The following is a 20,357-nucleotide window of genomic DNA, read 5'->3' as shown; positions in this document are numbered from 1 at the left end:
TTGGGTTAGTGAATTTAACTATTTGATAGCATTAGTTGATCCTAAAAAGATATTTGGTAAATTGGTTGTTAGTTGATAGCTGATTACATGCAAAATTTATCGAAAAAGTTACATTGAATAGTTTTTTAATTTTACTATTTTGAAACAATAAGATGTTACAAAAATCCAATTAATCAAACAATTATATTGATTGTTTAACCAATTCAAACAACTAATAGTGGTCAAATAACTCAAAATTGACTAATAAACTAACTATGTTACCAAACAACATATAAATATTACTCCGTATTATTTTGTGTGGTCTTTCTTAACCAAATTAAAGTATGATATTACATTTTACTTTAAAAAAAAAAAAAAACTTTGTACAAAGGATATGAGAAATAAATCGCACTATGAAGATCATATAGAGCGTGTCTAACTAAGAGGATGTTAGCAAAGATTGAACGCATAACTTTCTGATATAATAGTTATGTTACATCTACTCAATAGCCTCCCCTGACTAATAACAACATATTATATATATCCCACTTGCCGACTACTAAATATGGTTTATATTTTTTTTTAAGTGTCTACTTGATTCTTAGTGGTACGGTAAAACACACATTAAAATATAGCGGGGTTAACATCTTAATTAATTATATTTTTAATTTGAATACAAGTTGGTTATTTAATATCTATATATATCAACTAAAGAACATACCAATTGTTAGATAGATGTTGACAGATTACATTAATTATCAAAATCATCTACATCCACCACAGTATTAATAAATTAATAAATAATATAATGCAGGAAGGATGCAATAACCAGGCATTACACCAACATAGCATTCTCAGCCGGAGGGCCGTTTTGCTAGACCAACGGTCATGATGTGACGATCCCAACTTTTACTCTCTCTCTCGTTGGCGAATTCTCACAACTTAGAAAGTGAGGAGCTATGAGAATATTTTGAAGGCGAATTCTCACAACTTAGAAAGTGAGGAGCTGTGAAAATATTCTAATGACACAAGAGTGAAGATCCAGACCCGAGATCCACAAGTCCATAACTCAGAGACGGGGTATAGTGCTATAAATTCATCCAATCAACGGAACCTTGGGCAATCAAGGAACTCGGATGGTTGTGTCCGCCCGAGCGTCGGGTACTTTGATCCGTTCGGCCGTCAAGTACCTAGATCCACCTGGTATCCAGCACCTGGGCACTCGGAGTCCGACCGTACCCCACGGCCGGCCCCGAAACCCATCTCCGGGGCCAAGGCGGATGAGTTTTGCCCATCTTCTTAGCCTTAAAATGGAATCTTGACTTGATCATGTGGTTACAACTTATTTAGTTGAAGTTAGATGAATTTGCCTAGTATAAATAGCCACTATCTAGCCTAGACAAAGCCTATTCAACCTCATTATAAGACATTATATGTCTAATCTCCCTACAAGACATTTTATGTCTTATCATGTTTCACTGTTACAATCTACTCGTAATACTTTGACTCTATTTCCATCTAATATATATCAGTACAATTTCACGTAATATTGTCTATCTTTTACCTTATTATATCATTTTATGCGAGTTTATTGAATTGATTCGAGTAATGATCGACATACCTTGAATCATATAGTTCCATCAATATATATACACCATCAAGTAATGACTACAAATTGCCATTATCATCCAAAAAATAATAATGTTGCAATATATGCAATTACCTTTGATTAACGTAACATATATAAATTAAATAACAAATGGTGCATATATAGTCGTCTGTGTTTAATTTGCCCATACTATGTTGTCCAAACCCAACATTGGATCTTTGTTTTGCCCTAACGTATCGGACACAAACCATGCATGCATGCATATCTAAAACCATTGGCGGTTCAGTGTCTGATTACGTGGCTTCCGGAACATCGTGTGTTTCTAGATTTTTATATTCCCAACATGCATGCATGATTGTACTTCGTGCTTATAATACTGTTCAATTCATCATCTCTTTTCGCATAAAACCAAGATAGCTTCTACCTACCAACAAGCACGATCATGGCAAATTATAGCTATCAATCACGGATCAAATATACCCAATTAATATATACAATGTCGTATACAGTATACACGTTGTAGTGTTGTACTATATATACACATGCATTTATGACTAGAGTACTACAATTAATACATATACATGAAGAGAAGAAAGATAAATTTATTCCACGAGAAATGGGTCAGAAAATGGAGGGAAATTATTGGTTTTAATTGCATGAATGGAATAGTTTGGAATTGGGGTGATCAAATTAGGGTTCCTATTGGGTGGCGGCGGCGGTTGCGTGAAAAGGAGGAGGCGGCGGTCCCCGGAGATGTACCGGAAGGACATTTTGTGGTGTACGTCGGCGAAGAACGGATCAGATATGTGGTGAAGTTGAGTGTGTTAAGGCACCCTTTGTTCGTGTCGCTGTTGTATCAAGCGGAGCGGGTTTTCGGGTTCGCCGGTGCCGGCGGCTGCTCCCACCTCGTCTTGCCTTGCAATCATAAACTGTTCTTGAGCGTTTTGCAGGGGACGACACCTGGCAGATCGATATTGTTGAACATCAATGTATAATCCAACTATCAGTTTAGATTTTTAGTTGAGATGGAGCACATGCTTCAATTGATATCGTCTCTACATTGAAAACCTGCATTTTATGTATGCCAATCGACACTTAAAAATTTCTACAATGATATAAATCAATTATAAAGTTTTGAAAATTTGTATTTCATTCTTTTCTAGTTTTTTTTTTTTTACTCTAATAAAATAAAATTACGTGAAATAAATTTTGCTCCCAAAATACATTAATGAATTTGCTTTCTAGAAATAGTTGGCTTTCATTGTCTGGGTAGGAAAATGGGTGAAGATGACAAACTTGGGCCATCGTTACTCTGTCGTGTTGTAATTATGGACCATCAACGTTGATTGGATCGAAAACTTTTAAACAATAATCAATGATCTGAACGTTTTACACGAACACAATTTTATTTTAATTCTTATTTCTTTAATTCTCACGCACTAAGAGAGTGCTAGTAAAAATAAATTAAATTTATGCCTTTAAGATATTAGTCAAGTAGATGAGTTATGCATCACTTAAAACTTACTTTCAAGTTTTAACACAGAATGCGGTTTGATTTTTGCTATGAGTAACTAAAAAAAATTGATAAAAGAATCATATTTTATGTATTTTTTTGAAAATAAAAAACAACTTATATTAAATCATCAAAGTAAATCAAAATACAATCAGACGGATAATAATCCCACTCTCTAAGAACAGAAGAAGAAACAGACGCCCGTGTAAGCACGTGAGCAACATGATTCAAAATTAGTTGCTAAAATCGTACTTAGTCACCGAGACGGTGAAAACGTCTTTCATGTTAACATCATACGTTCGAAATTAGTTGCTAAAATCATTATTACTAAATGGCCGACAAGTAAATAAACCAAAACCGTCCAAAACTGCATTATTATATTATAACAGTCTATGTATATATATATATGTGTGTGTGTGTTTTGTTTTGTTTTGTTTTGTGTTGTTTGTCTTTTTGTTTTTTTTTTTTTTTTTTTAAATCATACTAATGGTATTTTGGATCTATTTGATAAACCTTATAGCTTATTTTTAAACTACAAATAAGCTATAAGTTATGTTTGATAAATATTGAGTTTAAAATAATAACTTATTTTGAAACGCTATTCAAATAGCGTCTCAAAATAAGTTATTGACTTTAACTTCTTCTTCTTTTTTTTTTTTAATCCTTATCCGATCCAAACAAATTGGTCGGATGGTTAACTTAGTAACCACAAGGTTCCAGTTAAGTTGATTCCCTATGTGAATTGCCTATTAATCTTTTTTTTTTGTTTGAGCCACCGGTCAATTGTACTATAAACAACTTAAAATAGTTTATCTCCATAAAAATTTTTGTCAGTTAAAGTCACGAGACAAATGTTACCTAAAATACACTAATGAATAATGATTGTGAATTTTCTCGTGAATCAAAAGTTAGTCAACACCGCTAGCATGTAATTATGGGCTGGTTAGACATTGTTTTCCTTTTGAAAAACCAAATGCAAGTGAATGTTTATAGTAATCGGAGAAATACAAGTGGTAAGTGGAGGCAAGTATTGTGGTGTGACCGAAAGTTGATGCACGTCAACTGAAAGTTGAATGTGTGGAATATTATGGAATTCCTATATCATGAATGGGCCATCGCCATCATTGAGTTTTCCATAGCATTAGTTACCTTACTGGATTGAAAAGATAGGTATATAATTTCATAACACAACACAGTACATATAAATTCATAACATAAGACACAATTATTAATTTGTTATAGGTATATAATTCATACAAAATTTCATACTGCAAAACACAAAATCATAACACAAACACATGAACGTTGATAAATAGTATAATGTGAACATTGGTCCATGGTATAACGATTGCCCAACACATGCAATCAATATTTTACCTCTTCCATAAAAGTCCGCTTTATTATCCTAAATAGCTAGCCAGCAAAAGACCATAAAAAGGTAAACTAATTTAGATTGTTCATATTAAAACCAAGAAGATCAATAATAGAAGAGTTCCTATTGAGAATCAACCTTGGAACCTCGTAGTTACCAAACCAATTGTCCAACAAATTAAACTTGGATAACCTATAATACTACCATTAAGCTCTTGAAACACATCTCAAATGGTCAACCAATCCAAAATAAGTTCATAAATATCGTTTTGCTAGCAACTATAGAGGTGCAGGGTTACCAAAAAAAAATGGAGATATGAATTTGAGCTTAATTAAGTTTGAATTTCAAACTTATAATACCATCACGTACAATTGATGGCATTTGCGAAATTCTATGAAATGCTTTAAGATATCATATGTCTTACCTACTGATCTTGGATTCTTGTTGGGTTACAAAAGCATTGGATTGGTGAAATTAAAGGCCGGTCAGTATTAGGTTGGTTATTGGTCGGGTTACAAAAGCTTATTTAATTATGAATACTAAATCAAATGTCTTTTTTTTTTTTTTTTTTGAGAGAGAACTAAATCAAATGTCTTAAAAAGTAAAATTAGTGTCGATTTTGTTGGGCTATTAAAATTTTCATAAATCAAATTTTTAGGGTGTGTTTGGAAAGCAGGAAAATGGTTTCTGGAAAATGAGTCATTTTCCAGAAAATATTTTCCTTTCTTGTGTTTGGCTGCAGAACAGAAAACTGTGTTGGTGTGTTTGGCTCATTTTCCAGAAAATGGGTAGGAAAATTAAAAAAATTATATAATTGAATATTTTAATTAATTTGTTTAAATGTAACAATATTTATAACAAATATACAATCCATAAAATAAAATAATCACAAAAAAATCACAACAAAATAATATCTATCTCATAAAAAAAATTAAAAAAAATAAAAAATAAAAGTGGCCGACTGGTTTCAGATGTCAAATAAAAAAAATAAAACTCATAATATCTATCTCATAATAAAAAAATAAATAAATTATTACTTTAAAAAAAAAGTTGAAGATGTCAAGAAGATGGGATGAAGATGAAGAAGTTAAAGCATTTAGGAGGCCTAAAGAGATGGAAGAAGCAAAGGAGAAGGAAGAAGCAAACTTTGGAAAATGACTTCCCCCCAAAAAAAGGGGAAGTCATTTTCCATAAAATTGAGCTTATTTTCCATTGACCAAGAAGTTCATTTTCATTGACTCTATTTTCTCCCTTCTTCCCAAACACCAAAAACCCGGAAAATGATTTCCAGAAATCATTTTCCGGGTTTCCAAACACACCCCATTGAATCTTATTTGAGAGAATTATATGTATAAGATAAGATAGACGATGATGTTTGATAATAATATACTTAAAAAGTAAGAATATATATTTTAAGACGGTACATACTAATTAAATAATTTGGATTCATTTCAAAAAATTCAACCTCCTCGAATTAAGAGTTGCAAGTTAAAAAGTGAAGATGCTATAATTGATGTTCCAAAAGTGTGAGTGTTATTTTTACCTGAAATTAATATTATTAAAAAAAATAATGAACTGTTAAATAAAATTTTTAAATGGTGAGTTTGACCCTTTATCGACTAACAATATTAGTCGAAAGGCCCATTATATATTTATATTATTTCAACCCATCTTTTCATCTTTCTTCACTTTCTACTCCCCCTCTCTAGTTTAGGACTTTCTTCAATTCCTCATTGCGAATTAATTTAACATGGGTAATGACTTATAAATCAATTTAAGCCTAGCTAAGTACATATTATTTCATTTGTAATGTTGATGTTCAAAAGCTTATTAGTGTGAGTGGCTGTACGTACGTGTGACCAAGACTTGATGGCTAACAACACATAAAAAGTGAGCTTTAATTTGTAGTTGACTTGGAACAGAAAGCCTGCCAAATTTATAGCTGCATGCATAAAGGAATTGAGTAGTAATCCCATTCCCCTAATCCTTTCCGTAATTGAATAGGTTATATATATTAATTAAGCAATTTATTATGTGTTGTTAGGGCCTAGGGGATAGGATTCCAATCCATTTATGGATGTAGGTGGTGCACAAAACGCGCATCCATCCCCTCTCTTACCAATATGTGTCTATTGTATCTGCGTCTGTTGTACAATAAACGCAAAAAAGTCTGTACAACAAACACATATGTACTAGTGTGTACACAAATTTTAAGCAAACCCCATGATGGAACTGCTCTGAGGAAAGTGTCTTGACGTACCGGTCTGGTGCACAAATGGTTATGTAAGATCATATTTCTATACAATTATATATTCTAGCAGATTTCAATTGAGAGAACATTTACAAAATCTTAAGTCACATATCACAGCAATATTAATATTAAAACCCCTAAAGAATGCTAAATTGAATTTTAATACCCTTGGGTAAAATTAAAAACCCAACACAACAGGTGGCATGGCATGGCATGCATGCATGTGTGCTCTCAAAAGGAGGGAGAGAAATGAAAGGGAGTCAATGTGATGGGCCAATTGGTTCCCTATATGACATTTTGTGTGGGATAGGATAGGAATAACCTTTCAATTCTATCCGAGTATTGAAAAAGATAGAGCATTTTCTCTTTTTAAAAGCTTGTCTAGTGAATTTAAGGTATTACCTTCAGAGTTGATCAACAATTAAAAGTTGGTAATATTTATAAAATTAATTTATCATCTTTTAAAAATTTTCAATAATCTTTAATGGTTAATTTTTCATATAGATAAATAAAATTAATCTACACTTTTTATATAAAAACAGGACCGACACACTGGGCAAGGCTAGTCTAGGCCCTTAACTTGCTAATGAGCATCCATAATAGTGAAGCTTTTTTGTGATTTTTGAGGAGTTTTTGTAAGTGTGATTAGGGAAGAGAAAATTGGAGGAAAGAGAAAAAATAGGGAAAGAAATAAAACAAAACTAGTTAAATTTTTTTTTTTTTAAAAAAGGTCAGAGCTTGGACGCGCCCGCTGGGCGCACTTGTGCTGCGCATGCGTCGATTTGCAACTGAAATTCTTTTCTAGTGTGTCTCATTTTTTTGAAAAAAAAAAAAAACTATTTTCTAACAGATGAACCCCAAATTTCTCTTTATTGCTTTCTCTCGTCAACATGTCACCTTTTACTGTTCTAAAAGGTAAAACCCCTCAAAATGCACTGATAATAATGGTGCTCTAAAAGCCTTTAACATTGTTGGTGTTAATTAGCTAGTACGTACTTATGTAGCTCGTGTATCTATTCCCATGCATCCTCGTACTTGCATGTGTTGATGTCTTGCATGCATGGCCAACATATTCAGATTCCCCACTGACAAACCTATATGCTTGCTAGCTAGCTTAGTCTCAATATATCTTCTTCTTCTTCTTCTTCTTTTTTTTTTTTTTTTTTTGTTTTCGAAAAATAGACTTTAATTCAATTCAGAATCCAACTGAAGAACATTACTCCCTAGCTAAGAAGAAGCAAAATAAGCCTTTCCCACATATTTATTTGTGGTTGATTTCATTTGCAGCACGTCTTGGAGAAAAGAATTTGGGGTGAGAGAGGCTCGAACTCTCGACCTCAGGATCACTCTAAGCTATGAGACCTACGCACTAGCCAACTGCTCCACCACCCCTTGTTGACAAAATATCATTTGATTCCTCTTTTTATCTATTTTGACTAGATTCTTTTTTGTTGATTGTGTTGGTGTCGAGTGATAATTAAGATCATACAAATTTGTGTTAGACAAATTTTAAATATGAAATATTTGTTAATAAAATTATAATATTTTTAGTGATTTAATTAGTATTATATTTTTATTAAAAAGCATTATTTATTAATTTTTTTAAAAAAAGTATTTGTGAAATTTATATTTCCAGTTTTTCACTCATACCAAATGTATTTATTCTCTAACACATAATTTGAATGGCATTTTAAATTATGATTCACAATACAAGATGAACCATGATCCATGGTATAATTTGCCTATTCCTATAATATTCTTGAAAATTAGTTGGCATATATTCTCTACTCAGCTACAACTACGGACTTGTCATTCCAATTTCCCGTTATTTGTAGTATCGTTCTATGCTCCAAAACTATTGTAAAAGAATTTCTTTACTTTGACCATACTTAGCAAATCCTAAGAAGTTTATACATCAATACTATAATATTGTACGTAACAATATCACATTGTTTAAATAAATAAAAAAGTGACGAAAATATACTCTAATTAAAAATGAATATAATTTAAACCCATAGTCACTATTTACAAAGTGTATACTCATTAAATTATACTCTTGTGTAATAATTTGGTAATTACGCATAAAAAGTAAATTGTATTAGGAAGACTTTGTGTGACGAATTCTACTGGATATGAGTGTCAACAAGAATTGAACTCATAATCTTCTAATATACAAATTATGTTCTAATCTACTGAGTCGATTACCATTTTCAGGCCAGCAAATATAATTTGATCGAGGATTGGAATTGTTAGTTGCACTACAAATCATATAGTAAAGACAAAAATAAATGAATAAATACGGTCTATGATTTCGGTTTGAAAAATACCCACATTTACGAATTGGAAAATTCCGATGCAGCTGAATAGACATCTGCCAACCCTTTGACTACGTACTTAGATGAGGTTGCAACTTTTGATTACTTCTAAAATTATTGTTCCAAAAAATTGAATCTTAAATCATAAGAGTTGCGTTTGGTTCATTGTTAGATTACCTTAGGAAATGTTAAATTGTTGAGAATGTTAGATAACTGAGAATGTTAGATTCATGTGTTTGGTTCAAAATTGAAATAGAGATAAATAAAACAACGGAAATAAGACAAATTTATTAAAATGCCAAAAGCTCAATATTAGTAATAAGATAATGGAGTGTGAGATATTACCTAAGAAATTGGAGTGTATCTCACATTCCCTTCTAATAACTATAAACTTCATCGGGATATTATGTTACATTCCCTAGGAATCTTATATAACTTGAACCAAACATGAGAATCTTATATTCCCAAACAAATATAACCTTAATTATCTTATATAACTTGAACTAAACACTCCCTTAGAAAGATGTAAATTGTAAATTCAATTAAACACAAAAATACTAGACCTTTACTCGTTATACTTGTCATCTTCAATTATTTGAAAATTTCATATATGTGGGTAGAGTAATCATACATATAATTTTGTAAGATTGTGATGACAAATATGAACCTCTAGCGAATAAAAATACAAAAGTTATTTTCTTCAAATTTAGGTGATGTTCGGAATTACGTTTGTGTTAGGTAGGTTTAGAAAGGATGATGAAATGCACATGCGGAGTACTAATCAAATCGTGTGGTGAATTTGATTGATTAATAATAATAGGAGTAATAAGTTAAAAAATAATAGGAGTAATAAGTTAAAAAGATCACACGGCCAACACTATCCTGATTAAATTCATTACATAATCTTTTTAGTGTAATTTACTACGAATTTTTATCACCATTTAAAAAAAATCATCTCGACATACTACTACTTAAAAAAAAATCATCTCGACATACTACGACAGATTATGTTGTCTTTTCCAATTCCCCACCCACCACACACACACATATATATATATATATACACACAACAACAACAACAACAACAAATCAACAATGTTGCCTCATCACGAGGCCATCTTCACTTATTGGACACCATAACCACACAAGTAATTACCTTAAGCAAAAGGGACGTATGAGTTGTTCAAATATGTGACTTAAAATTTAAATTCATAATTGAATAGTTTGAAATAGTCGATAAATAAATTATTAATGTAATTAAAAATTGAAGGGAGAGTAAGATTTGATCGGAATTCAAGTAACCAAAATAGTATACATGATGGTAGTTAACATGACCATGTATCATGCACAATGCAAAATAGTAAGTCCAAACAGTAATGCTTTTCATTCCTAGCTAGTGTAATTATATATAGTATACTGATTATATTGATGCAATATCAATAATATTCAGTATAATAACACACGCTCAGGTATAAGCTCACCTGCTCGATTACCCTTTTCAGGCCTAAAATTAAAGTACTTTATTTTTATACATTAAGCCTTACAATTTACGTTAAACTAATCCTAAACTCTCAAAATTCCTGCCCAAATGCCACTAGAATAGGTAAAACACCCCCCCCCCCCAGTAAATCCCTACCATGGACATTGCTCACAAGGGATCCATCTCTTCCTGGCCTGTTGTTATACTGTGGATCATGGTTCACATAGTGCTATGTGGACCATAGTCCGATACAATTGTCAAATGAAACTGCAATAGAGTTATAATGATACTTTAGTGTTGCTAAAATGAAATTAGTGTGTGTAAAATGAAACTAAAAAACATAGCTCATGCAATAGCATATAATGTCAAATGAAACTATAGTATAATTAGAATGATGTTTTATTGTTACTATAATGAAATTAGCGTGCGTGAATAATAAAACTGAAAAACAGAACTCATACAATAATATATATTATCAAAAGTATAATTAAAAATTATACTTCAATATTACTATAATTAATTTTTTTTGAATACTATTGACCCTGTTACATGTAGTATCTGTCCATATACTTTCTCAACTTACTGAAACCCAAAAACCAATATTGCCCCCAAGGCTCGAACCCATGACCTCCCACTTGGGAGAATCACTTCGCTTGATCACAATGCCTTTGGCTACTATAATTAATTGAATGTGTGGAAAAAAAAAAAAAAAAGTATTCAACGTAAACGGCCATACAGACGACAACAGACTATTCTGACATTGTGTATTGTATTGCAAAACACTAAACAGTGGACTTCCACTTTCACAAACCTCAATAAATCCAAAACGCAGTCACCTCTCCATCTCCTCCAATTCCATTTTCGATCACTCTCTCCTCATTCATGCCTCCCAATGCATAATAGATTCAAGACCCATAGGCCATAACCCATTGCCACTCCCTATTCTTCCTGTCTGGGTTTTGTGCTCTGCTTTTACTGTCTTTTTTGGTAATACTATACACCATTTAAATATTAAAAAGAGAAGCTTTTAGTTTTGAGTCTTTTGCTGAAATCCCATTTTAAAAAAGAGGCCATTTTTCTTTTCTTGAATCTCGATAAGGCTTTGGCTGGCTTTCCGCTTTCCAGTATGGGGAGTACATGGAGGAGAGCAAAACAGGGTCTTGGGTTGAATCTCTGCGCTTTTGTTCCCACTACCCGTTTGGATGACGACTCTTTGCCGTCGTCCTCCGACGCCGCTCCGGCGACTTCTGCCTCCCATGTCATCAAGCTGTCTAGAAGCATAAGTAGATCTTCTAAGGTTTGTTCTTAGCTTGCTTTCAGAATTCCGTTTTCTTGCTTGCTCTCTTCTGTTATGGTGTGTATGTGTTTGGTGAGTAAGAAAACGGGACACTGGGACAGTGATACAACTGATAATTAAGTAACTTCAGATCAGAGGGGTTGGTAGCTCAGGAAACAATTGATGTCTTTAAGGTTTCCTTCAAGGAAATCATCTCTCATGTTTAAGCCAAAGAATCTTGATTCTTCGTATTGCTTACAGACTGAAATGCATTAAGAAGACATTAATTATATTGTTTTTTGTTTCATTCAGGCATTGGAATGGAAAGGATTTATTTATGAGTCTTTTTTGGTGTGCACATGTATGGAGTTTAAGATTGACCCAACCAAGTTGCTCTTCACATGTCATTTTTAGAAATTTCTCTTGATTTTGATTTTGTCATACCACATTGATTCACAGGAGGCCAAGTTTGATTTTACCACCTTTTGGATCATTGTCAGAAGAATTTTTGGAGCTAAATTAAGTCATTGACAATCTACCAAGAATCCAAGATAGATGCTACAACCTTTTTTTACCTCCAGGATTTTTCCAGGGGTGGGGATGGGGTTTAAGTTTAATATACTCTTAACTTAATCCAGATTTAGTGGCACCATCTCTATCCATTTGCAATTAGTCCTTTCTTAACAATATGTCTATGTTGTGTACTGCAGATCCACATATTATTGTTATTCACTTGCTCTTGTTTAGTTAATGTTGTTTTACTGTGGATAACGTGTTTGTGTTTGTATTAGTGTTCATGTCTACACAGTGCTGACTGTCTTTGCCTCATTGGTGATGCTTATATACAGCTAGTTATCTATCTGATCTCTAATAAAAATCCCCAAGATATGAAAGTTTCCTATTGCTTGGCCTTTATCGTGATAAGTATTGTATTATTTTATTTCATTTAGGTGTTTTAATTTTACTCAATTGATTACTTTTTGTTCTTCAGAATACATGTGCAATATGTTTGGCCTCGATGAAACGAGGGGATGGCCATGCTATATTCATTGCTGAATGTTCACATTCCTTTCACTTCAACTGTATTTCGTCGAATGTAAAACATGGAAACCAAGTCTGCCCTATTTGCAGAGCCAAGTGGAAAGATATCCCCTTGCAGTGTCCTAGTTTGGATGCTCCCCCTGGAAGGGTGAGAGTCAATCCTGTGGACTGGCCTCAAAATAATGCATTAGTTACAGCGCACCATTCACCACGTCCTCATCCGAATCAGGTGCCTGAGCCGTCTGTCTTTGATGATGATGAGTCTCTGGGACATCAACTTGATTCAGCTCAGAGAATCGAATCAGGAAACCGAACAGTAGAGATCAACATGTTCCCAGAAGTTCCGTCTTTTAGAAAGTTTGATTCTTGTGATCAGTTCACTGCCTTGGTCCATCTCAAAGCTCCTAATTCAATTCCAAGGCAGAATAACGAGGTTGATGTGGTCCAGGTTACCCAATCGCCCCGTGCTCCAATTGACCTTGTTACAGTTCTTGATATCAGTGGGAGTATGGCAGGAACGAAACTCGCTCTCCTTAAGAGAGCTATGGGGTTTGTGATACAGAAGCTCGGTCCCAATGACAGGCTTGCAGTGATTGCCTTCTCTTCAACAGCCTGCCGCCTTTTCCCCCTTCTTAGGATGTCGGGAAGAGGAAGGCATAAGGCACTGCAAGCTGTGAACTCGTTGGTTGCAAACGGATGGACTAATATTGCTCAAGGCTTGAGAAAGGGCGCTAAGATAATGGAGGACCGAAGAGAAAAGAATCCTGTTGCTAGTATAATATTGTTATCTGATGGTAAAGACACACCTACCGTCAATCTTTCTGGTGGAAATGGGTCGACTTTTAAAATCCCTGTGCACACTTTTGGTTTCGGGGCTGATCATGATGCTTCGTTAATGCACAGAGTTTCAGAGGTATCTGGAGGAACGTTTTCTTTCATTGAAACGGAAAGCGTGATCCAGGATGCATTTGCTCAGTGCATTGCAGGCCTTCTGAGTGTTGTTGTCAAGGAACTCCGTTTAAGCATTGAGTGTGTTCACCCGGGAGTCCGTGTTGGGTCTTTACGAGTGGGAAGTTACTCGAACCACATAATGCCCGATGGGCGAATGGGATTCATTGATGTTGGGGATTTGTATGCTGATGAGGAGAGGGATTTTCTTGTTTCAATCAATGTGCCTAATGAAGTTTCCAGTTACGAAACTTCGTTATTGAAGGTAAGGTGTGTCTATAAGGATCCCTTAACGAGAGAAATTGTGGAGTTTGGAAGTGAAGAGCTTAGGATCGAGAGGCCCGAAGTAGGAGAACAGGCGAGCGTGTCAATAGAAGTGGACAGACATCGAAACAGGCTTCAAGCAGCCGAGGCAATGGCACAGGCACAAGCTGCAGCAGACAAAGGAGACCTCGTTGGGGCAACTTCCGTCCTCGAAAACTCCCGAAAAGCATTGGCAATGTCGGTGTCAGCTAAGTCCCACGACCGGTTATGCATTGCCCTCGACGCTGAGCTCAAGGAGATGCAGGAGAGGATGGCGAGCCGACATGTTTATGAAGTGTCTGGAAGGGCGTATATCTTGTCAGGACTGAGCTCACATTCTTGGCAGAGAGCAACGACTCGAGGTGATTCTACAGATGAATCGAGTCTGATATGGGCATACCAAACCCCCTCGATGATCGAGATGGTTACAAACTCTCAGGCTGCACTTCTCGGCAGCCCTTCGGCTCAGAGGCTCGTTAGACCAGTTTGGTCCTTTGGCTTGCAACCAAATCCAAGGTAACGCGGACCGGAGGTGTTGATTCAACATTCTAATGTTGAGTTTAGTCCAATTGGAAGATGAAAAGTTTTTGAGTGTCAATATCTATCTGTTGCTTAATCATCATGTAAACCAATAAAATTGGCCCAATGCAAATTGGTGAGAGTGTAATATAATTTGGGAAATGGGATTGAGGGATAAACTAGGTAGATTATTTTCTTTCTGCATTGTAGCTCTGCAATCTGCATTATTGTTGGGAGTGATGTACATAAGGAGAGAGAGAGAGAGAGAGAGAGAGAGAGAGAGAGCTTTTATGTCTAGGAAACACAATATAAGTAATTGTAATTGTGGAATTGCTAGATGAAGTGTTCATCTATTGAAATCCTGTCATTGATCATGGATAAATATGGAGTTTGATTCTTGAAATCAAAATTTTCAGCTGGTTACTACTAAACCAATCTCTTCTTAAGGTCAATCATTTGGTGTAAAAGGCAAAATTTCTCATCTCAACCCTACAAGAATTGTGAGAGAACCAGTATTTGGTGTCCACAAAGAGCGACTCTCACAAGAGGGTGAAACTCCCATACTGTAACTAGTAAGATTTGATCATGCGTTGTTGGGTGCAATTTGCCACTCAAAAATCAACTAAGCCCCAACCCTACAAGAATTGTGAGAAAACCGGTGCCTGGTGCTCACATGAGGGTGCTCACATGGCTTCTTAGTTCTTTAAGGCCAATTCTTACTTTGATGCTCCACTACAGAAGACAGAGGAGTGGAGAATGGCAAAGGAAAAAGAGTTATCCTTATCCAGCTTAAAGTAGAACAAAGAAAAATGGAACGTGTGCTGTAATTCTGTAATTGTTTCATTGACCTTGCATTTATGGGTGATGGGAAAGTCACTTTCATGCTCTCACATGGGAAAAAGTTTTGGTTTTTCTACCCACCCTTTTCCCTCTAAAGTTCATTTGGAAAATAAATAAGCAAAAAGAAAAGGCCCTAAAAAAGCATGATGGAAATGGACTCCTCACCATTACTGCCCCTCTTAAAATAGTTATTACTATCCGAAAGTGTAGACTGAGTAAATCCTAATCATCATAAGACCACAAAAAGGTAAACCAGCCCTGGTTGCCCATATCGGCTGGCTCAAACTAAGAAGGCTAATAAATCGCTCCCACTGGGAAGTAAAATACTTATATTTTGTTTTTAAAGTTCCTAGTAACTCAAGTGTATACACAACAAAATGCATAGATTGCCACAGAGTTCAATAGATTTATATGAATGTTTGTGATCACAAAAGTAGACCTAAGGTTTATATAAATACACATCATGATGTATATCTCAAAAGGGAACAATATATGATCTCAAGAACAACACATGCTGCTAAAAGAGATTAAATTGTCATTAGCTAATTACTTCTCAACATTCAGATTGTATACTCTTATCATCAATCTTACAATCCTGTTTTTCCTTTCCATTCGTGGCCGCTTTTCTTGAATTTCTAAACACTTTGGCACTCAAAGGTGTCTTCACAGTCTTTGAATGATCACAAGACCTTGTCTTGAGCCTCAAACCGAGCATTCTGAAGATACTGTGCCAACTTCCTTTAGTCTTCACTAGCTTCTCAACTTCTTGTTTCATATCCAAGCATTCTTTCTCAAGTGCAGAAACGCGATTTCTCATGTCATCAACCGTGAGCATTGGGTTGTTTCCCGAGCTTTCTTGGGCTGTGCCCTCAATTCCGGGTCCTATAGTCTTGCTTAGGTCCTGTGAGTTATCGAGGTTTTCTGAGACAAAGAACCAGCCAGCCACAGATGTGCGCAGCCGAAGCTGTTCAAAGAACAGAACTTGGACAATAACACGGAGTGGGAGTCTCTCGTTTTGGGCAGCATGCGTGCTGGCCTCCAAAGACAGTTTCTGGCAGTTCATGAGCCTGCACAGTTGCTCCCTATCTGAGTCTGTCAGCCAGGGATGTGCCTGGAGAAATAGGTTATCAGCAATATCTTAAAACACATTTGCTAGAAGCAAGAATGACTAACAATTAGTCAGTCAGGCTGTAGTAGCATAAACAAGATATGGAGAACAATGAAAAATCAAGTTGCGGAATGAGCAACTATGGCTAAAATAGTGGGGGCAACCCAACCAGTTGGTCAGACTATTGACAAATAACCACAAAGTTACAAGTTCAACTCCCAGCAGGAGTGGCCTATTGATTTTCTTGGTTTAAGCCGGTTAGCTATGTGCAACCTAGGCTGGTTTACCTAGTGGTCCTTTGCTGACTAGGGTCACAAGACGGGTTTACCCAGTGCACACCCGCGGGTTGTGACTGCGGGTTTCCATTGTCACTCAAAAAAAAAAACCAATGGTTAAAATAGATCTTTTGGAGGAACACATTGGGTAAGGGAAATTCCATCATTTGCTTTAAGGATTTCACTTTTCAAGAGACATCCACATATATAATTGGCAGCTTTATTGATATACAAGGATATAATTACTGCAAGTGATCTTACCTTGAGGTATATATCAATTGCACGGTAGATGCCATCATCTATAGGTCTGGAGTAATCTGGGATCAGAGAAGCTAGTGAAAGGAATTTAGTTAATTTCAAGTTGACATCGGGTGCCACCTCAGCCAGATAGTTGTCCACTAGATTAGCCACCATGGTTGTCGGGGTTAACGCATGAGAACTTGGGATTAACTGTCCGTCATCGACTAATTCATTTGAGATTGAATCAGTTTCATCTTGATCCCCCAGCATGAAGTGATCAACAATTCGCTGAACACAGTCAATGTCATATAGGGTCTCAACTGAGTATCCCATGTTCGGAATGAGGATATCTTCCAAGGCAGCATCATCCAACTGCACCCCAATCCTTTTCTCGAGGATTTCTTGACAAGATAGACTTGTGTGTAGGATCATGGATGTCTTGAGAAGTTTAAGCAGAAATTTGGTTGGGATCACACCCTTTTGATCGGGCAGTAACCCCACTATCTCTTCAAGAAGAGTTATCTGTTCTGCTTCAGATGCAACGGGCATGGTGGATCCTAGAGCTACACAGTTCCCGTTCTTGAAGTTTGGTTGTCTACCATTCAAGGGAAGGTACTTCTTTGCGTAAAACATCACAGACCCGGCAATTCTATCTGCTGGCATACCTTTAGAAGTAACGGCCAGGATCAGCCTTTTATACATGTGCAGTTTAAGTTTGGATACATCCTCGTACCACCAATCCTCACTCAGCGAAAGTTTCTTAGAAGCTTTGGAGCCTGAATCTATTCCATTCCAGAAAATTGCACCAGCTGGGTTACGACTTAATAAACTCGGATCAGCACAGGCTTTCACTGCCAAGGATTCTATGCATCTCGAGACAATGTGAAGCTCCTCCGCACTGGGAAGAACCTCTTCGCAGCTTTGAAGGGCTTTGATTGTGTCCACCCAGAAACTGAGAACTTCGTTCAGGAAGTTCTCTGTCTGTGCAACGAGGTTTCCTTCTCCAAAATCTTCACTCATTTGAAGATACTCAGCTGCACATCTAAGGGAGACCACATTCATTGCTGTGAGTTCAGTCTTGATATTATAACAGAACTTGGCCACAAACAGAAACGCTTTTGCTCCACCTGGTATATTGTGAAGCTGCAAAACGCATTCCTTCTCGTCCTTCCCATGTCCAGAAGAATCTTGGATAAGCTTCTCTAGTAACATGCTCCTTGACAACAGCGGAAACTGCAAGTAGTTTAAGATGTGAGGACTTTCAGCCTTCCCCCATAAACAATACTCTGAAGTTAACTGTGTACTATTATGTAGGAGTTCTTTCATGGAAATGCGGAGAACACTGCATGAATATGTTATGCGTATTTTTATCACAAAAATTCGTAGTAAATTGAAACACAAGGAATATTGTTCTTGCATCATTCATCACAACATTAAGAAATCAAAACCCCCTTAAAGTGAATCCTGCTAAGATGAATGACCTTTTCAATGCCACCTAAAGACCAAAGGGAACCAAATGTGCTGTTAAACTTTGGAAATATTGGGTAAAATAAAACGACTTCCAATGGGTTTAATATTAGGAAACTAGCATGTTAAACTGAGAATATGTGCGTTGTACTTCAATGAATAAAGCTGTACAAGAGGACGGATTTATATACACTGCTGAGACCCATCAGCCACGTATTTAGAATTTGAATATATGAGCTAATTCCTCAACAACTCTCTTGACTCTCTCAAACATAGCAAATTACAGAGGTGAATAATGGAGTTTGTTTAACAGCATTTTTGACTAAGACAAGAATGATTAGAAGACTTTATTTATTCGGTTTTCAGATTTTCCTTTCATGCTAATACTTCTAATCGAGTGAAAGCATAGCATTTAAGCAGTTACTGGTACACTTGATCATTAGAAGGAAGAATACCCGAAAACATCTTGATCCCATCACACACATCCACACAGAACGTAAAAAATTGATTATGCGATTTAAATGAGAAAACAAAGACCACCTAGGTGAATCTCACCTTGTGAAGATGGAAGGAAGTTTCTCTAACTTCCACAGTAACATCACTAGGAAGGCCGGTCGAGCAAAGCCTGCATTTATTACATTGTATTCATCAGATGCCAGCAACTTGATCCAGAAGAGGTGGATACTAGAAGTCAGCCAAGATCAGATCCACAGATGCATAACTGGACAATAATTAGGATTGGAGCAGGACTTCCACACTATTAACCACACTATTAATCGCCAGTGTCAAAGACTAAAGAAAGGAATACCTAATAGTGCCAAATATATAGTTCAGTCTTACCCTTAAATGATATTGATTGAAACACCTAAAAGTTTATCTAGACATTATAGTACCAATAGAAGGACACCAGAAAGAAGCTGAGTGAACCTATTATTATCAAAGTTCCAGTCCTTCTCTAAAACTATCATAGCCTCAGCTCTTTCCATCTTCTCCTTTCATGCATTTCAGACCACTTGCACTTATTATGATGAATCAGAGCCCAAAATTTCACCAGAATCACAAGAACTAATTAAGCAGCAAATGGGGAGAGCATTATCAACAGTTGCATTGGGAGATGCAGAAAAACATGACTAGAATTAGCTCCTCCAATCTCAGTAGCCCCTTCTTATTCATTTTCATAACTTTAGAAATAACAATGACATAACAAACATGATCCCAAATTTCCAAACTTTTCAAACAAAGCAAGTATTCCAAGCAGTAAAAATAAAAACCCAATTCAAAATGCATCACTCAATACCCAAAACAATAAAATCCAAGAAAAAAACTAACCAGGTTTGGCCATCCAGGTGAAACAAATCGGATTTGGATCCTAATTTCTTGCATGCCATTTTAGTATCACTCACACTGACCCCTACCACACTATAATACCACTGATGTCAATGCCTATAACCGCAACGCACACGCACATATATATATATATATATATATATATATATATATATATATACACACACAATATAGACGTATTTGTATGGCCTGATTATTGAAAGAACAACACGTGAAACTGGATCGCAATGATTATACCAAATGCTAAAAGCAATAATTTTTTTTTTTTTTGTTGTTGTTGAATCTCTCTCTCTCTCTCTTTCTCTTTACATGGTTTTTCTTGGGGAGTGTCAGGAGTGCAGAGTGGAGGTCCCGAGTCTAAAGGGTGGAAAGCCCGGGAGAGAAAATCTGGAACTGCCGTTACGACACAAGGCCGCGTTTGGTTTCCACTTTTTTGGGATTAAGGGTTTTTTTTTTTTTTTTTTTTTTTTTTTT

General features: G+C 35.7%; 2 protein-coding genes across 3 annotated transcripts; one reads left to right on the top strand and one right to left on the bottom strand.

Annotated features, from left to right (window-relative positions):
- Positions 1 to 11,334: 11,334 nt before the first annotated feature.
- Positions 11,335 to 15,009, top strand: LOC115995603 (E3 ubiquitin-protein ligase WAV3-like). 2 transcript variants are annotated; one of them, XM_031234689.1, is made up of 3 exons: positions 11,335 to 11,506; positions 11,619 to 11,816; positions 12,787 to 15,009. In XM_031234689.1, exons 2-3 carry the CDS (start codon positions 11,646 to 11,648, stop codon positions 14,605 to 14,607), a joined length of 1,992 nt encoding a protein of 663 aa, XP_031090549.1. In that variant the 5' UTR covers positions 11,335 to 11,506; positions 11,619 to 11,645; the 3' UTR covers positions 14,608 to 15,009. The 2 variants fall into 2 exon arrangements, with proteins under 2 accessions (XP_031090549.1, XP_031090548.1); XM_031234688.1 differs by having other exon boundaries at positions 11,335 to 11,816.
- Positions 15,010 to 15,983: 974 nt separating this feature from the next.
- Positions 15,984 to 19,929, bottom strand: LOC115997615 (BTB/POZ domain-containing protein At5g03250-like). Its single transcript, XM_031237205.1, has 4 exons — positions 19,866 to 19,929; positions 19,092 to 19,161; positions 17,091 to 18,302; positions 15,984 to 16,557 (listed from the first exon to the last, which is right to left on the bottom strand). The coding sequence occupies exons 1-4, from the start codon at positions 19,922 to 19,924 to the stop codon at positions 16,000 to 16,002; spliced, it is 1,899 nt and encodes a 632-aa protein (XP_031093065.1). The 5' UTR covers positions 19,925 to 19,929; the 3' UTR covers positions 15,984 to 15,999.
- Positions 19,930 to 20,357: the final 428 nt, after the last annotated feature.

Source organism: Ipomoea triloba, chromosome 11 (genome assembly GCF_003576645.1).
Source record: "Ipomoea triloba cultivar NCNSP0323 chromosome 11, ASM357664v1".
NCBI classification, from domain to species: Eukaryota; Viridiplantae; Streptophyta; class Magnoliopsida; order Solanales; family Convolvulaceae; genus Ipomoea; species Ipomoea triloba.
This window is presented reverse-complemented; position numbering and strand designations above follow the sequence as displayed.

Bases quoted from the DNA above. Each gene is read 5' to 3' on its own strand.
- LOC115995603 (XM_031234689.1), top strand. From the start codon at position 11,646: ATGGGGAGTACATGGAGGAGAGCAAAACAGGGTCTTGGGTTGAATCTC. The intron at 11,817-12,786 runs GTTTGTTCTTAG...TTTGTTCTTCAG, and splicing joins GCATAAGTAGATCTTCTAAG to AATACATGTGCAATATGTTT.
- LOC115997615 (XM_031237205.1), bottom strand. From the start codon at position 19,924: ATGGCATGCAAGAAATTAGGATCCAAATCCGATTTGTTTCACCTGGAT. The intron at 19,162-19,865 runs GTTAGTTTTTTT...TAATAAATGCAG, and splicing joins CACCTGGATGGCCAAACCTG to GCTTTGCTCGACCGGCCTTC. The intron at 16,558-17,090 runs GTAAGATCACTT...CTATTTCTCCAG, and splicing joins CAATTGATATATACCTCAAG to GCACATCCCTGGCTGACAGA.